The 17,575-nt window shown below is 41.2% G+C and overlaps 3 protein-coding genes across 3 annotated transcripts; 2 read left to right on the top strand and 1 right to left on the bottom strand.

Moving 5' to 3' along the window:
* Window positions 1-2,168: 2,168 nt before the first annotated feature.
* On the top strand, window positions 2,169-2,762 carry LOC138881930 (uncharacterized). The gene has a single exon (XM_070162235.1). It carries the CDS (start codon window positions 2,169-2,171, stop codon window positions 2,760-2,762), a length of 594 nt encoding a protein of 197 aa, XP_070018336.1.
* A 65-nt stretch (window positions 2,763-2,827) lies between these two features.
* LOC138881929 (uncharacterized) lies at window positions 2,828-3,277 on the top strand. Its single transcript, XM_070162234.1, has one exon. The coding sequence runs from the start codon at window positions 2,828-2,830 to the stop codon at window positions 3,275-3,277; it is 450 nt and encodes a 149-aa protein (XP_070018335.1).
* Window positions 3,278-7,079: 3,802 nt separating this feature from the next.
* Window positions 7,080-8,614, bottom strand: LOC138881928 (uncharacterized). The gene is made up of 2 exons (XM_070162233.1): window positions 7,857-8,614; window positions 7,080-7,494 (listed from the first exon to the last, which is right to left on the bottom strand). Exons 1-2 carry the CDS (start codon window positions 8,612-8,614, stop codon window positions 7,080-7,082), a joined length of 1,173 nt encoding a protein of 390 aa, XP_070018334.1.
* Window positions 8,615-17,575: the final 8,961 nt, after the last annotated feature.

Genomic DNA, 17,575 nt, shown 5'->3' with positions numbered 1-17,575 from the left:
TAATACCTGACTTTAGCCAACTTTGCTTGCATGGTTTGAACACCCAATTGGGCTTGAGAAAGGCAATTAGGGTAAAGTCACTCAAACTATCGATAGGTATAGAGTGAGTAGCTACGTGCATTGGCTATACCATGATCCCAACTATAACAATATTGCCCTAAGTTTTAGATCCCGTTAGATACTCACTTAGGATTAAGTCACTTCCCTAGTGCCTTTTTACCAATTTAGATAACCCTACAAAAATATCTACTTAGCTTAATTTCGTGCATCATTAGTATTAAATTAGAAATAGAAAACAAACAAAAGAACGATTGGAAGTGCAAATAATAACATCGCACATTGCTAGATTAGATAGGAACCCAACTCCAAACATATCTTGGTCCCTTGTGGATTCGATCCCGGCCTTTTCAGGTAAAAGCTGCATCGACCGCTCTTGCCACTCTATAGTGGTGTAGGATTGGAGCCAATCACTTTTTGGCGTCGTTGCCAGAGAGCTAAACGGTTTTGGCTATCTATCTAACTAGTTTTGTGTCTTGTTTTTCTTTCATTCTGTGTTACTAACTTGTTTTTCTTCAATTCAGGTACAAAATGGCAAACAATAATTCTCTTGGAAACGTTATCCCGGGGGAGGAAGTAGCTAATAATGGTGAAGACGAGGTGCCTCTAGTACCTTAAGGACAAAGAAGAGGCCACCAGGACAATGAAAATATTCCAGAACCTCCCCCGCCTCCTCCAAGAGTGGCTCCTAGAGTGCTTCCAAATTAAGGATACGCAAGTGCAATTATCCCACCCTGGATCTGGGCGGGCAATTTCCAAATTACAAATGTGATGTTGACTTTATTGGAGCAGCGAGGATATTTCACAAGTGCTTCCCATCAAAATGCATATAAACATCTTAAAGGCTTTGTGGATACCTGTTGGGGAAGCAAGCGAACAAATGTGTCAGAGGATGCATTGCGGTTGAGATTTTTCCCTTTCTTACTTAGAGAAAAAGCTTTGGACTGGCTTGAAAGTCTTACCAACCATTCCATCACTACGTGGGATGAGTTGGCGGACAAGTTTATAGCTAAGTTTTTCTCGCTAGGGCATATGAAGACTTTGAGAGATGAGATTTTGGCCTTCAAACAGGAACCTAATGAACCACTTCATGAGATCTAGGAGAGATATCGGATAATGGTGAAAGAATGTCCGAACAATGACATGACCGAAGCAATGATCTATCAGACATTCTACCGTGGCATTAACACGACCAATCAGTGTGTAGTGAACCAGGTAGTAGGGGAAATTTTATGAACACACTTTATGCTGAGGCGTGTGAGATATTGGATGAGATGGCAGATACTTCCTCAGCTTGGCAAAGTAGATCTAATGTGCCACAGGGTGATCCGACTGTCATTCACTTGCACAAAGAGCTCCACGACCATGGCCAGGCAATAGCAGAGTTAACTATAATGAACCAGTTGGCAAAAGCTCAATTGCAACAAGTTCAAGCGCCGGGACAAGTAATGCTACGGAAGGTGTCAACATGTTGGTCAACAAGAGGCGACAAAGAGGTCAACAAGGTCAAGGCAATCCGGATCAATATGAGCAGAGTAGTGGTGGTTTCAACCAAGATGATGGGTATGATGAGCAAAGCGAAGAAGTGCAGTACGTGAATAATTATCAAGGACAAAGGAGCAATGCTCCTAACCAACAACAACAGTGGAGATCCCAAGGAAATTGGGGGAATCAAAACCAACAAGAAAATAGCAATTGGGGAACAACAATCAGAATTGGGGCAACCAGAACAACCAGGGCAACTGGATTGACAAAAACAACAATTGGGGAGGAAATAACAATCAAGGGGGTTGGAATAATGGCAATCAAGGGAATCGAGGCAAGGCTTTCAAAGACCTCCAATGTTTCAACAACCAAACAACCCACCTCCATTTCCTTCTCAAGGTCCTAGATCGTCAAACAATGAGATGGGAAGGATCAAGATGATGTTTGAATAAATGATGAAAAAGAACGTCGGCTCTGACGCCTAGTTGGCATTCCATAATACTTCAATCCAAAATTTGGAGGATCAACTTCGCTAGATTTCGCAATCTTTGAATACTTGCCCTAAAGGGGCTCTACCTAGTGATACGATAGTAAACCCGAAGGGTGGGAACAACATCGGGCATGCAATGGCGGTGATTACTAGAAGTGGTAGAGGTGGTGATGTGAATACCTCCAAGCAAAAGAAAATTGTGAGTGATGAGGTTGAAGTGCAAGATGATGATGTTTCTATAGTTGATGAGCAAGTGAGTGAAGAGAATGTGAATGCGGAAGTGAGGATTGGTGTTCATGATAATGGTATGGAGACTCAAGATGATGTGAACCCTTCTAGGGAACACGTAATAGACATACCGGATATGGTAGTGCCCAAGAATAAGGCTCCCTTGCCAAGGCCTCCTCCATCTTACCCTCAAAGGCTTGAAAATCAAACGAATGAGAACCAATTTAAGAAATTTATTGACATGATGAAGAGCTTGTCAATCAATGTTCCTTTGGTGGAAGCTATTGAGAAAATACCGAGTTACGCCAAGTTCATGAAAAACTTGGTGACTAAAATGAGATCCATGGATTGTGAGACCATCAAAATGACTCATAAAGTAAGTGCAATTGTGCACTCGATGGCTCCAAATCTTGAAGATCCCGGCATTTTCACCATTCCATGTACCATTGGGATTGCGAATTTTGCAAAAGCATTTGTGATTTGGGAGAAAGTATCAATTTGATGTCTTACTCCATGTTCAGAACTTTGGGTATCGGCCAATCGAGAGCTACTTCAATGAGATTGCAAATGGTGGATAGAACAATGAAGAGGCCACTTGGTATTATTGATGATGTTTTTGTTCGGGTGGACAAATTTATCTTGCCGGCGGATTTTGTGATTCTCGACTGCGAGGTCGACTATGAGGTGCCTATAATTTTGCGAGGACCTTTCTTTACAACTGGGAAGGCATTGGTTGATGTAGAAGCAGGGGAGATCACTTTTCGGGTGGGTGATGAAAAAGTAGTCTTTCATGTGTGCAAATCAATGAGGCAGCCAAATAGTACTGAAGTATGCTCTTTTGTGGATCTTGTCACGGAAGTGATAGTTGATGATACTAGTGCCATGGTCAACGTGGAGGATCCTTTAGAAGTGGTATTGTTGAACCTTGATGTGAATGAGGATGAAGGTCGGGTGGAGTGTTGTCACGCCCCAACCTCGGGAGGCGCAACCGGCGCTCAATCGAGTGAACCCAACTGAGCAAGCCTTTTTGACACCTTCTACCCAACTCACTACGATCAAGAAACCATGCTTTCATTTAAGTTAGACAGTAAGAAAGATCATTCATACAACATCGCTAGTTCATTTTCTATTATAGCCCTTAAACCATAGTTATATTCCCAAAACATTATGCAGTTACAGTTTAGAGGAGACAAGAGTCTAAAATTACAACATAGTCCAGTGACCCATCCAATACCCAGACAAAACCCACACAAACGTTTATGGAGCCTCTAAGAATACAAAAGACAGTTATGAGAATGCCGGCAACAAGGCCCCGGCTATACCTCAAAAGTGGAAATTTTATAATAAAAGGTGTACAACATAACCCCTGAAGGAAAGGGGCTCACCAAGACTTCTGAGAGGAGAATACTCCGCTACCTGTGATCGTCACTGTCCGCTATAGAACCACCTACATCCATTCAAAAATGTAGCACCCCCGACAAAAGGGACGTTAGTACCATGGAATAGTACTAGTATGTATAACTAAACACCATTTTATTAGAAAGAACTATCATACAAGAACAAGGAAATCACAAGGGACAATCAAAAGCTTTAACCGAACACCACATCATCAAATAAAAGAATCATATAACTTTCACATAATTTCCATAGCTTTAGTTTGGGGCATTTAATATTGGTTCTAGCTCATTTGAATATATTATCAAGCACTAAGTGTGCATTGTGATTTTAGGACCCTTTTGTGAGAGATTTTATCATCTTACACCCCAATTTTTATCTTTTTAACTCACAGTCTCCCCATACCCTATTGTCATTTGTGCATGCAAGATAATCAGTCCCTATACCCATGAACCCACTTGTTAATCACTTATTTTAATAGAAATTTCAAAATCATAGATTAGGGCACATGTTCTTACCTCTTAGGATGGAGGTCTAGCAAATTTTACTTGAAAGTCTTTAAAGATTTGGGCAAGGATTGTAGTGACTTGGTGAGTGTTACTTTCTCCCTCTAGAACTCACTCTCTCACTCTATTTGCAGTAAAATAGCATAAAAGGGGTCTAACGGGGTATTTTTAATGGGATGGGGTCGGGTTTTAAAAGTTAGAAAATAGGAGTCCCGACACAATCTGCGATCGCATCATGGACATGCGGCCCGCAAAAGGGACCACAAAAATGGCCCCCAAAACCTGAACAAACTGCTCGGGTATGCGACAAGAATGCGGTCCATATACCTGTTCTGGGGTCGCATAATGCACGCAGAACTGCCCCTCGCAAAATTTCAAGGAGATTATGCGATGACTATGCGGCCCGCATATTGATTATGTGATCGCTTAATTGGCTGCATAGTTGACCTCAAAATTAACCATCAAACTACCTCACTCTGCAGTGACTATGCGGTCCGCATAGCTATTATGCGACTGCATAATGGACCGTAGAAATGCGCTTTTCTGAAAAACATTATTTCTTAACTTTCTAATGCATAGATCAATCCAAAGGGTTCGAACCGTTACGAATTTCTAACACATATTCCTAACTTGGCACTACGAGATCTCGGGTTTTTGAGCAAAAATTTTCACGGGGCCTTACATCCTCCCTTACTTAAGATCATTCATCCTCGAATGAGAATCAAGGTTCACTCATTAGCAATCCTTATGTAACATCAACTTTTTCACATCATAAAATGTATTAACTCCCTAAATTTCCAAAAATTTTGCCAGAGTTTCTTTTGTATCTAGGCCTATCCACCTATCAGAGAGCCCCAGAAACATATCCTAACAGCATATACACAATCCATAGACATGACATAACTTCTAACGACACCAACCATGGCCACATAGGCAACATATAACAAAAATAGAATAGTTTTACATAGACCCAATCAAAGGATACAGAGTATATAGGGACCAAATTCATAAAAGCTATTACATGGCTATACAAACAAATGTGGGTACTTCTTTTTCATTTCTTCCTCGGCTTCCCAAGTGGCTTCTTCAACCTACTGGTTTCGCCATAACACTTTTATGGAGGCAATTTCTTTGTTTCTCAACTTCCGGACCTGCCTGTCAAGAATGACAACTAAAATTTCTTCATACGACAATTCTTCATTAACCTCAATGGTCTCAACTGGCACAATAGTGGATGGATCTCCCACTACCTTCTTCAACATAGACACATGGAAGACTAGGTGTACCAATGACATCTCGGGTGGCAACTCGAGCTTGTATGCCACCTGACCAATCCTCTGAATGATTATGTACGGTCCGACATACCTAGGACTCAATTTTCCTTTCTTTCCAAACTGCATGATACCCTTCATGGGGGAAACCTTCAAAAATACCCAATCATCTTCTTTGAACTCTAAATAATCTGTGATAAATGTCCGAATAAGACTTTTGGCGACTCTAAGCTGTTTTCAATCTTTCCTTAATATTTTTGACTTTCTCTATTGCCTGATGCACAAGGTCCGACCCTATCAATTCCGCTTCTCCAACCTTGAAACACCCAATGGGAGACCTACATCTTCTACCATACAATGCCTCGAGTGGTGCCATCTGGATACTAGCATGGAAGCTGTTGTTATAAGCAAACTCTATGAGTGGCAAATGATCATCCTATCTACCTTTGAAATCATGAACACAAGCACGCAACATGTCCTCAAGCGTATGAATAGTCCGCTCTGCTTGCCCGTCGGTTTGAGGATGAAAAGTTGTAGTAAGATTTACCTGCGTACCCAAACCTTGCTGAAATTTCTTCCAAAAGTTGGTCGTGAACTGAACCCCTCGATCTGAAATGATTGAGACGGGAGTTTCATGCAACCTGACTATTTCTTTGATATACAACTGAGCATAATGTCCCGCTGTCTCGGTAGATTTAATTGGCAAGAAGTGCGCTGATTTTGTGATTCGATCCATGATTACCCAAATTGAGTCGAACTTGCGCGGAGTGTGCGGTAATCCCACCACAAAATCCATGTTGATCATTTCCCATTTCCACATCAGAATTTCTATGTTTTGACTCAATCCACCGGGTCTTTGATGTTCGACTTTCACTTGTTGACAGTTCGGACATCTAGCCACAAAGTCTGCCACATCCCTTTTCATATTGTTCCACCAATAAACTTCCTTAAGATCATGATATATTTTTGTAGAACCTGGGTGCACAGAATACCTGGAAGTGTGAGCTTCTGCCATGATCCTTTCCCAAAGACCATTAATATCCGGAACGTATAGGCGACCTTGGTATCATCTTCCGTGCCAAAGGAAAAAGTTATGGTCTTGTGTTTATGAATCCCCTCTTTCAGTTGTGCTAATAATGGATCGTTGAATTGCTTCTCTTTCACTTCCGCCACAAGTGACGATTCAACCCCATTCTGCACGATCACTCCCTTTTCGCTAGAGTCCGCAAGACGAACTCCTAAACTAGCCAACTAGAGAACCTCCCTGGCCAACGACCTCTGATACGCCTTCAAATGAGTCAAACTTCCCATAGATTTTCGACTAAGAGCATCCACCACAACATTGGCCTTTCCCGAGTGATAGAGAATATCAATGTCATAGTCCTTGAGTAACTCTAGCCATCTTCTCTGTCTCAGATTCAACTCCTTTTATTTGAAAATATATTGAAGGCTCTTGTGGTCCGTAAATATATCCACATGGACCCCATACAAATAATGTCGCCAAATCTTTAGTGCAAACACCACTGCCGCAAGCTCTAAGTCATGGGTTGGATAGTTCTTTTCATGGTTCTTGAGTTGCCTAGAAGCGTAGGCTATAACCTTGTCGTGTCGCATTATCACACACCCAAGATCGATAATTGAAGCATCTCAATACACCACAAACCCCTCTGTACCCTCTGGCAGGGTTAATACCGGTGTTGTAGTCAATCTTGCTTTCAACTCCTGGAAACTCCTTCCACAAGCATCGGACCACTGGAACTTAACTGTTTTCTGCGTCAATTTAGTCAATGGAAAGGCAAGAGTAGAAAACCCCTCCACAAATCTTCTGTAGTACCCAGCTAAACCCAAGAAACTACGAATCTCTATTGGAGTGGTAGGTCTAGGACAATTCTTTAGTGCTGCAATCTTTTGAGGATCAACCATAATTCCTTCCCTGGAGACGACATGACCCAAGAACGCGACAGATTCAAGCCAAAATTCACATTTTAAAAATTTTGCATACAATTGGTGTTGTTGAAGAGTCTGCAGAACTGCCCTGAGGTGATCAGCATGGTCTTCCCGACTTCAAGAATACACAAGAATGTCGTCAATGAACACTATCACAAAGGAGTCTAGAAAAGGCTTAAAGACTCGATTCATAAGGTCCATGAAAGCTGCCGGGCATTTGTTAGCCCAAAAGACATCACCAGAAATTCAAAGTGCTCATACCGAGTCCTGAAAGCTTTTTTTGGAATATCCTACTCCCTTATCTTCAATTGATGATACCCGGATCACAAGTCAATTTTTGAGAAACACGTAGCACCTTGCAATTGATCAAACAAGTCGTCTATCCTTGGTGAAGGGTATTTATTTTTGATTGTGACTTTGTTAAGTTGCCGGTAGTCAATACATATCTGTAGCGACCCATCTTTCTTCCTTACAAACAAAACCGGTGTGTCCCATGGTGACACACTTGGCCAGATTAAACCCTTCTCTAGCAAATCCTTCAATTGTTCCTTTAGCTTTTTCAATTTGTCTGACGCCATTCTATAAGGTGGAATTGATATAGGCTGTGTGTCTGGCATCACGTCGATCCCAAAATCAATTTCCCTGTCTGGTGGGATCCCAGGGAGCTCAACTAGAAAGACATTCGGAAATTCATTCATAACTGGTACGGACTCAAGGCTAGGTGCCTCGGCATCGGTGTCCGTAACCCAAACTAAATGATAGATACACCCCTTCTTGATCATCTTTGCAGCCCTAAGGTAAGAAATAAACTGACCTTTAGGCACTACATTATCTCCCTTCCATTCAACAATGGGCTCATTAGGAAACTCAAGCCTCATAGTTCTAGTCCGACAATCAAGTTTGGCAAAACATGAATAAAGCCAATTCATTCCCATTATTACATCAAAATCGACCATCCCCAATTCAATAAGATCGGCCACGGTATCCCTACCACGCACCGTAACAACATAACCTCTATAAACTCGAGCAGCCGTAATAGACTCACCAACCAGAGTAGACACCGAAAATGGCTCATGAAGCTGATCCGGTTCTATCCCAAATTCCATAGCAACAAAAGGGGTAACATAGGACAAGGTGGAACTGGGGTCAATAAGTGCATACACATCATAAGATTGGACAGTCAGAATACCTGTAACAACATCTGGAGAAGCCTCTACGGTCTGGCGACCACTCATAACATAGAACCGGCTGGGTCCTCCCAAACTCTGCGCACCACCCCTAGCTGCACCATGCCCTGTGGGTGCTGGGGTACCTCGAGCTGGAAAGGGAGCTGAAGATGTAACAACTGCTGGGCTGGATGTGCTGTGCCCCTACCCGCTCCCTAGCGGGATACACGATAATGCCGCTGAATATGACCCCCATCCCACATCCATAGCATACGGGTAACTCCAAGAAGCAAATCCTTGAGTGCATCTTCCTGCACCTGGGGCACAGGGACCTCTGCTGCTGGGATCTCTCTCCTGACCGACCCCTGCTGGTGGGATCCCTTATTGCCCTGACCGGGCCTGTAACGACTTCACTGCTGCTGTTGGCTGGGTCCAGATGGCGGTGCACTAGCTGAAGACTGTGTAATAGACTGGGACGGCCCTGATGATCCTCCCCTAAAAGCTGATCTTCCCCTACCTAGTGATTCTCCCATGTTGCCTGTAGATCGAGCCTTGATGTTACCCTCTCTCTCCATTCTGTTCTTCAGTTTACGGTTCTCTATGGCCTGAGAAAATGCCATCATCGTCCCACAATTCATGTCAGAATTCAAGGTAGCTGTAAAGCCTCATTAATAGTCAAAGGATTGAGGCCCTAAACAAACAGGTGTACCCTGGCCTCCATTGTGGGCAACATGTGAATATCATATTTGGACAGGCAGGCGAACTCCATGTGGTACTCCCACACACTTTTGCTACCTTGCTTCAGATTCTCAAATTCTGCCGCACGGGATGCCCTTGTCTCAGCAGGCAGGAAATGATCTATAAAGGCATTGGCAAACTCGCTCCACCTCGCCGGAGGGCTCCCCTCCTCACGGGAATCTTCCCACAACTCAAACCATGAATAGGTCACCCCTTTCAGACGGTAGGCAACCAACTCTACTCCTTCTGTTTCAGTTGCACACATAACCCTAAGGGTCTTGGGCATCTCATCAATAAAATCCTAGGGGTCCTCTTCTGGATTTGCACTCGTAAACACTGAAGGGTCTAGCTGAAGAATCTGTTCACCTTGAAACTGGTGGAATCCCCTTGCTGGCCAGACAAACAGGGTGTAACATTTGACCTCTAGGCCTGAGAGGCCACTAGCTGAGTCAACATCTAAATAGCTCCCCTAAGATCCCTATCAGAATTATCAGAACCGGAAGCTGGGGCTGGAGGCGGAACAGGAGTATCAATGGGAAATATAGTGGTACCATCTGTAGGTGTAGGGACTAGGGTAGTCTGCTCCGAAATAGAAGAATCAGGCAGGGTGATAGCAGGGCGACTACCCTCACCAGCAATATCAAGTAGGGAATCATCAGCCACTCCTGAGGTGGCATTGGCTTCTTGGCCAATTCTATCTTTCTTCTTTGGTGCCATGTACTGAAAGTTGAAAGAATGCACTAGTTAGAGGGGAAATAGTTTCATAACAAGTTTTGCCGCACGATCCAGAATATCAAAGAAGGGTGTTATTCCTAAATGCCCAAGTAGCCTCCAACTTATAGATGTGGTCGACTACACACTGATAAGAAGGACTCTACTAGACACGGCTCCAAGATATCCTAGGACACTTTAAAACCTTAGGCTCTGATACCAAGTTTTTCACGCCCCAAAACGCTCAATCGAGTGAACTCAACTGAGCAAGCCTTTTTGATACCTTCTACCCAACTCACTACGATCAAGAAACCATGCTTCCATTTAAGTTAGACAGTAAGAAATATCATTCATACAACATCGCTAGTTCATTTTCTATTATAGCCCTTAAAACATAGTTATATTCCCAAAATATTATGCAGTTACAGTTTAGAGGAGACAAGAGTCTAGAATTACAACATAGTCCAGTGACCCATCCAATACCCGAACATAACCCACACAAATGTCTACGGATCTTCTAAGAATACAAAAGACAGTTATGATAACGCTAGCAACAAGGCCCCAGCTATACCTCAAAAGTGAAAATTTTATAACAAAAGGTGTATAGCATAACCCCTAAAGGAAAGGGGCTTATCAAGACTTCTGAGAGGAGAATACTTTGCTACCTGCGATCAGCACTGTCCTCTATAGAACCACCTACATTCATTCAAAAATATAGCACCCCTGGCAAAAGGGACGTTAGTACCATGGAATAGTACTAGTATGTATAACTAAAGACCATCTTATTAGAAAGAACTATCGTACAAGAACAAGAAAATCACAAGGGACAATCAAAAGCTTTAACCGAACACCACATCATCAAATAAAAGAATCATATAACTTTCACATAATTTCCATAGCTTTAGTTTGGGGCATTTAATACTGCTCATCATCATTCACAATACCACCGCTTTCTTGAGCGGAGTCCGATCACGACCCGATCGGCTAGGTTGCCTTATTTGAGACATGTACCTCAACCACAATCTCATTCTCACTTTCCGAAATTCAATATTAGCACAATACCACCATGTGTGTGGCATGACATCCGATCACGGCCCGATTGGCTAGGCCGCCTTACCAAGACATTGTTCCTTTCTCATTAATCATGTCATTTCAATCTTTATTTCACATATATCAATTTATAGGCATTAGGGCCACAATTATCACATCATTTCCACTTTCAATGTTAACCTTGCAATTTAGGATCATAGGCACATACAAAAGCAATTCAAGTTATAAGCATAAGTAAGATTTCACATAGTTGGCATGACAATCTCAGTTTTAATCTTGACGTGAAGTCTAGGCATTTCAACACATACTTCATATTCTTCGCACATCTTTATATATCTAGAATAGTACATTTCACACATTGAGGCACACTTTTCATGTATATATATATATATATATATATAATTTCAAAACCAATTCATGTGAAATAACAATCAATACATCAATCAAATTCTAGTCTTACCACATTTGCATAGACACCAACAGAGCTCAATTTCTAAGAAGAGGGGGTTTTAGCCATACATACCTCGATAGAGCTTTCCTTAAATTTTTACACAACTCCGGAACTCTTATCAACTTTGATCTATTTTATGAGAATTACAAGATGAACCAAGTATTAGAGACATGATTAAGGTTCTAGCTCATTTGAGTATATTATCAAGCACTAAGTGTGCATTGTGATTTTAGGACCCTTTTGTGAGAGATTTTTATCATCTTACACCCCGATTTCTATCTTTTTAACTCACAATCTCCCCATACCCTATTTTCATTTATGCATGCAATATACCCATGAACCTTTCTCTTGTAGCAACCGTCCGATCTGCTAATATCTGGCCCCCAAAACTTGTTCGGCTGTATGATTTTGCTCTTGAAGCTGCTGCAAGTCTTTCTCTAGCTACGACATCAGGGAATAGCAGTGTTCTCTTTCTGCTTTGAAATCTCTTGTCTGCTTTGTCATTTCGTTCTCAAGGGCATTGACCCTTTTCTTCAGACCCATGATTCCTTTATCGTACTTTTCCTTCAGATGTCGAACGTAATTTGCCCGTCCCTCTGCATTCTTAGCTAACTTTGCTCGAGCCTATACTAGTTAGGCTTCAGCCTTTTCCAAGTCAAATCCGTAGTCACCTACCTTTTGCCTAAGGTTGTGTATAAGTTTCTTATCCTTTTCACTCCTGGCGAGCTTCTCATTGGCTATTTTCATCTCTTGGATTTGGGCTTGGAAGACATCATTTTCTTTGGCTAGCCTTTTCTTTTCACCCTCATCCGCAGCGGCTTGTAAACCATTCTCAAATTGAAGATCTCTGACTTGTTTTTCCATCCTGCATATAGTGGCCCTATACTCATTTTCTTTGGCCAACCAATCCCTTTGTACCTGTGACGCTTCGACAAATTCTTGAAGATGGGGTCTTTTGGCTGGTCTTCCAAACTCAACACTTCTTTTATACCAAGCGAGGTAACCGAATAAGACTTCACCCTTGGATAGATCATGCACTCGGGTGTTTGCTGTCAAGTACTGGCATTCACTCCAGATCTGGCAAACCGCCGCTTCATGAAATTGGCCATCAGAGTGGATCTCGACTGCATGAGTGCTAAGGTCTTCATCCTTTGGAACTATTTGGCATCTTCCCAACTGTCTCAAATTCTGGTACGGGGCATAAGGCTGGATACTTTTGAGACCCATCAAGAGGAAGTGAGGACCGGTGGCAGACATGTATATAATTTCATCAACAGGAAGCCAACCCAACGTCCACTTTATTTTATCAGCAGTTATGGAACGGAGGTACGATATCCAATCAGCGACCCCTTTCGGCATCTTAAACCTGTCGGCCCTTGTATGAAACTCCTCTATGCAACTTTTTCCTGTCGACCCATAGTTCATGTATCGAGGGCGATGACATAAATGCTCAATCATCCATATTTGTAGCAACAGATTGCACCCTTCGAAATAATCTGCTTCGTCTTTGCAAGCTGTGAGAGCTCGGAATATTTCAGATACTATCATAGGTGCGAGGGTGCTTTTAGCATTAGTAATCAAAGTGTTGACGACTCCGGCTACCCACAGATCAATATTCTCGTCCTTCTTGGGAAACACTAGAAGACCCTAAAATGCTACCATGAAGGCGAAACATCTATGCTCTTCCCATTTTGGTCGATTCCCTTTACTGCAGATAATGCTTTCCAGATTTTCAAACCCTCCTACATGTCTGTACCGCTGGTATATGAAGCGTAGAGTGGAAAACCCCGCCGCCAAATCTGCATACTGGACCCCCTGCTTATTTCAACAAATCTAGAAACTTGTGAGGGGTAACGACCCTTGGAGCGACCAGGTATTTGTGTCTTTGACCATCGGTACTCCCATCATATCCCGCTATCTCCTCCAAAGTGGGTGTAAGTTCAAAGTCCAAAAAATACAAAACATTGTGAGTAGGATCCCAAAATGTTACTAGTGCTTTAATTATATATCCCCTGGGCCTGATCTTTAGTAAACCGGTGGGGTCCCCCAAGTAACGATTGACCGTATCTCGTCCTTGCCCACCTAAATCTTCCCACCACATGTGTAGTTCCAACGGAATCTTGATCATGACCTTTATTGGCAAATTTTGACTCGTGCTCATTCTGCACATCTAGATTAAGGTGATTAGTTTAAAGACAAAGTGAATCTTATTTGAAAAACTGACAAAAGAGGTTTTTTTTTTTGCAAAAATCAAGAAATCAGGGCTACTTTTGCGAATACAGCCCTTCAGCACTTTGAAATAGAAGTTTTTAGGGTTGTGTTCGCTAAATGGCCAAAATTGACAAAACACAGTGGGCGACTATTCTTGCAAAAACAGCCTTCCGGCGTCCCGTTGGGACATTCGGCTATTTAGACAAGAACTACATCACCCACTTTATTTACGACAAAATGACGATGCTTCATATATTTTTTCCAAAATTTTCAAAATGCGGGGCTGGACCCGATGAGGGTTGCCTACGTATCCCACATCCAGTGAGAACCAAACCCGCGTAGTTCGACCAGTTTTGACGCGACTGAAAAATAGAAACACTTTGAAATAATTTTTCTACTCTTTTTCTCTCTCTTTTTAAAAAATTTTCAGCAGAGTTTCGGGATGTTTTGGGTACCGGATTTTGGGCAACGGATGAAATTCTCTCTCATACCCCTCACTTGGTTTTTCTTTTTGCTTTTCCTCACTTAATCTAGAAGCCAGTCAACATGCAGTCCGAAACAAATTAAATGCACAGGTAGCACATAAAAATGCATCATGTTGGTCTTTTATTTTTGGGTGCGCATGTCCTAGACGGACCCAACCCCTGTGTTGAGTCCCCAAAGTCAAATGCACATGATGCAAATAAGCGTTCCTACTAGGGATCCGGCATGAGGTTGAATTATTCTAGGTTCAAAACCTGGGTATGTTGTTCTAGACTTGTGTACCCGAGTGGACAACTCGAGCCGATGGGGGGCTACGTACCGGGAACCAAAAGGCCATCCGGCTTTGTAACTTGTCCGAGCCTCTTTCTAATTTAAGGGAAGACACTAACAGAAAAGAAGTCACGCCAGCATGCACTTCCTCGAAGATGAGAAAAGAAGGGTTTCGTAGCAGTTTATATACAGTTCAAATAGTATCAAAGCGGTAAAAAGCAGCATTTAGCATATTAGGCCCAAACATGTAATAAAACCAGATAATAAATAAAAGCCAAATATAACAATTGTTCTAAGCTTGAATTTTTGAACCCTGAACGAGAAGTTCTGGGTTCTTCTCCCCAACAGAGTCGTCAGAGCTGTCACACCTCCTTTTTCCTACCCCCGAGAGGGGTATAAAGGGAGTTTTTCCAATTTAAGTGACAATCGAAATAGGATTATTTATTTATTTTTTTCAGAGTCGCCACTTAGGATAATTTATTGGTGTCCCAAGTCACCGGTTTAAAATCCCGAATTGAGGAAGGTTTGACTCTGTTTTTTCAGTCCGCAAAACACAGAAATTCGGATAAGGAATTTTGTTAACCTGGAAGAAAGTGTTAGGCATTTCCAGGTTCCGTGGTTTTACCACGGTCGCTCAACTATTATTATTGGCCTATTTATCTGATTTTAAAAATATTCTTGAAACCTATGTGCATTTTTATCCTTTTTAAACCCGCTTTTAATAATCCCATTGTCATACAACTAATTATTCGATTACATATTGCGAATCATGTCACGAGAACCATACATACGATCTACAATATATTTACTTTATTGACAAGATTAAATTATAGCCGGGTCACATAAATGTACCCCCATTTTTTTAGAAATTAAGCATCGCAACTACGTTACGGGAACCGTACCCGTAGCTATAATAATTTATTTAACTAACGCGCCTAAAGTAAACTACGAGGGTTCAAGGCATTTTTCTATACTAGTCAAGATATTGATGTGAGGGCCATAGACTAGGTGATTGTATGGCACACCTCAATTTTATTAAAGGAAAGCCTTCAACTAAGTGAACTACAGATATTTAAGACTAATTTGAAATTAGGTATCATAACCACGCCATGGGAACCATAGTTGTGATGATTTAAATACGTGCCTAAAGCAAACTACGAGATTCATGCATTCTCAAGGTTAATTCAAAGTTTGATGACAAGCTAGATTACAACTAAAGTATTTAAAATCGGCGCAAGCTTTTAAACTTCTGAACCGTTGGGCCCAAATAGGAAACTTGTCGCATCATTTAAAATCACAATTGCTGAACGCTGTTGGGCTTGACATCAAACTCAAAATGAAAGCAACAAAGACTGGGCGCTTTCAAGCCTGGCTTGGACCAGGCTACTCCATTCGAATTGGGTTGGGCCCAGCTAGCTCCCTGCTGGCCCACAACAAAGGAAATCTTTATTGTCCTATAGCTTATTTAGTTTTATAAAGCCTTGTTCTGTTCTTTAGGTCCAATGGCAACAAAATGACACTTTTAACTAGATAATAAATGAACAGCAAATTTATAGCAACAGACCTAAGAGGCAACGAGTCAATGAAAAGGTTTCACTCAGATTGAAGCATGGCAATATTACAAGTGAATCGTTTGACGAACTTTATAACATCTTCCTTTCCTAAAGCAATACTCATGCATTAATCACATAGTGAGAAAATAGACTTGAACTATTACATGAACCCATGAATTCCTATTCAAACAAATTCAAACTTGATTGGCATCCATTTAAACATTTTGGTATCATACTACTTAAGTCCTAGCAATTTGACACCATCATAGCTAAAGTAAAAGAAGCAAAACATGATACTCATGACTGACAGGACATTAATTTAAAAAGGAGCTTTACATCAAATCCCTGAGAAAATGAAACCCATATACTCATGTAATTCCCCAAAAAACATCAACGTGCAGTTCATATTTGGCCATCACCCTTTAACAATCATGTAATCAAGCTAAACTTCAAAAATCCTTACAACATTCAATCCTACATAAAATGGGATAATTACCACATACATTCAAACCTAGATTCTATCTAGCTAAAAGGAAATATAGAAACACAAAGTAAGGAAAACAAGAACAAAATCAAAATATTGAAGTCAATCCACATAGTCAATATGACATTTTAGAATGAAGAGGCAAATGATCCAAGGCTTCTTGTTCAGGATTCGATAGCCAAGAGATGTTCAACATACATATCTGGATACAGCAAACAAAATAAGGAAATAAATCTCTGAACTCAACAAGAGACAACAGGAAGCAATAGAACCAGCAACAAAGATGCAGCAGTAATAATCAACACTAGCTTCAGATCAGGTCATATCTTGACTCAAAAAACCAGAAATTGAAAGGAGAATTCCTCCAAAACTTTTTGAAAAAAAGAAGCAAAAAGTAGAAAGGTTGAAAACAAGCAGAATATTTTCAGAAGAAATTTCCAGTTGTTTCCCTATTTTTTATCTTCTCCTTCTCTGCCCTAAACAATCATTAAAAGAGCCTCTTATAGGAGGGTTTTAGGGCAGCAGACTTGTTTTTATTTCTTTACTATTACCCCTTCCCCAATTTTCTCTTTTTCCATTCAAACCCAACATTTAAACCTATTTAATAAAGCAACCTATTCTTCCACTTTTCTAGAACCTTCCTAAGTGGTTATGAAAGATTCTTTCAATTCAAAATCCCTTAAATACTCTTTAACCTCTTGTTATTAGTTTTTTTCCAGAAAATACCACAATTGGGCTATGCAGCCAGCATGCTTAAACCCTCTCCCTTTTTTGTTTTTGGGCTTCTGCACTACAAGGCCCAAATTGAAATCCCACCCAGTAATAGGACATGAATTCAACGAGGACTTAAGCAAACACACTCTGAATCAAACGACCAAAAAAAAGTTTTGAAAAAGAGACACTCAAAAGACAACAAATCATTAACACATGCAATTAAACCAATTATTAATCTATCGTTAAGCTATTATGAACTAAAAATAGTTTTAGGCATAACTTAATATCAGGCGAGGTCATGGAAAAAGAAAGAGAAGTGTACCAGCCAGTTTGTCAAGAAAAAACGTTGACCCGAAGAAAGTTAG

The sequence above is a fragment of the Nicotiana sylvestris genome, chromosome 11, assembly GCF_000393655.2.
Source record: "Nicotiana sylvestris chromosome 11, ASM39365v2, whole genome shotgun sequence".
Classification (NCBI taxonomy): Eukaryota; Viridiplantae; Streptophyta; class Magnoliopsida; order Solanales; family Solanaceae; genus Nicotiana; species Nicotiana sylvestris.
The sequence above is the reverse complement of the archived record's forward strand: the minus strand, read 5'-3'. Positions and strand labels throughout refer to the sequence as shown.

Coding starts and splice junctions, on each gene's coding strand:
- LOC138881930 (XM_070162235.1), top strand. CDS start 2,169: ATGGCGGTGATTACTAGAAGTGGTAGAGGTGGTGATGTGAATACCTCC.
- LOC138881929 (XM_070162234.1), top strand. CDS start 2,828: ATGGTGGATAGAACAATGAAGAGGCCACTTGGTATTATTGATGATGTT.
- LOC138881928 (XM_070162233.1), bottom strand. CDS start 8,614: ATGAGTGGTCGCCAGACCGTAGAGGCTTCTCCAGATGTTGTTACAGGT. Junction 7,495..7,856: donor CCATGGGACACACCGGTTTT/GTTTGTAAGGAA, acceptor GTATTCTTGAAG/TCGGGAAGACCATGCTGATC.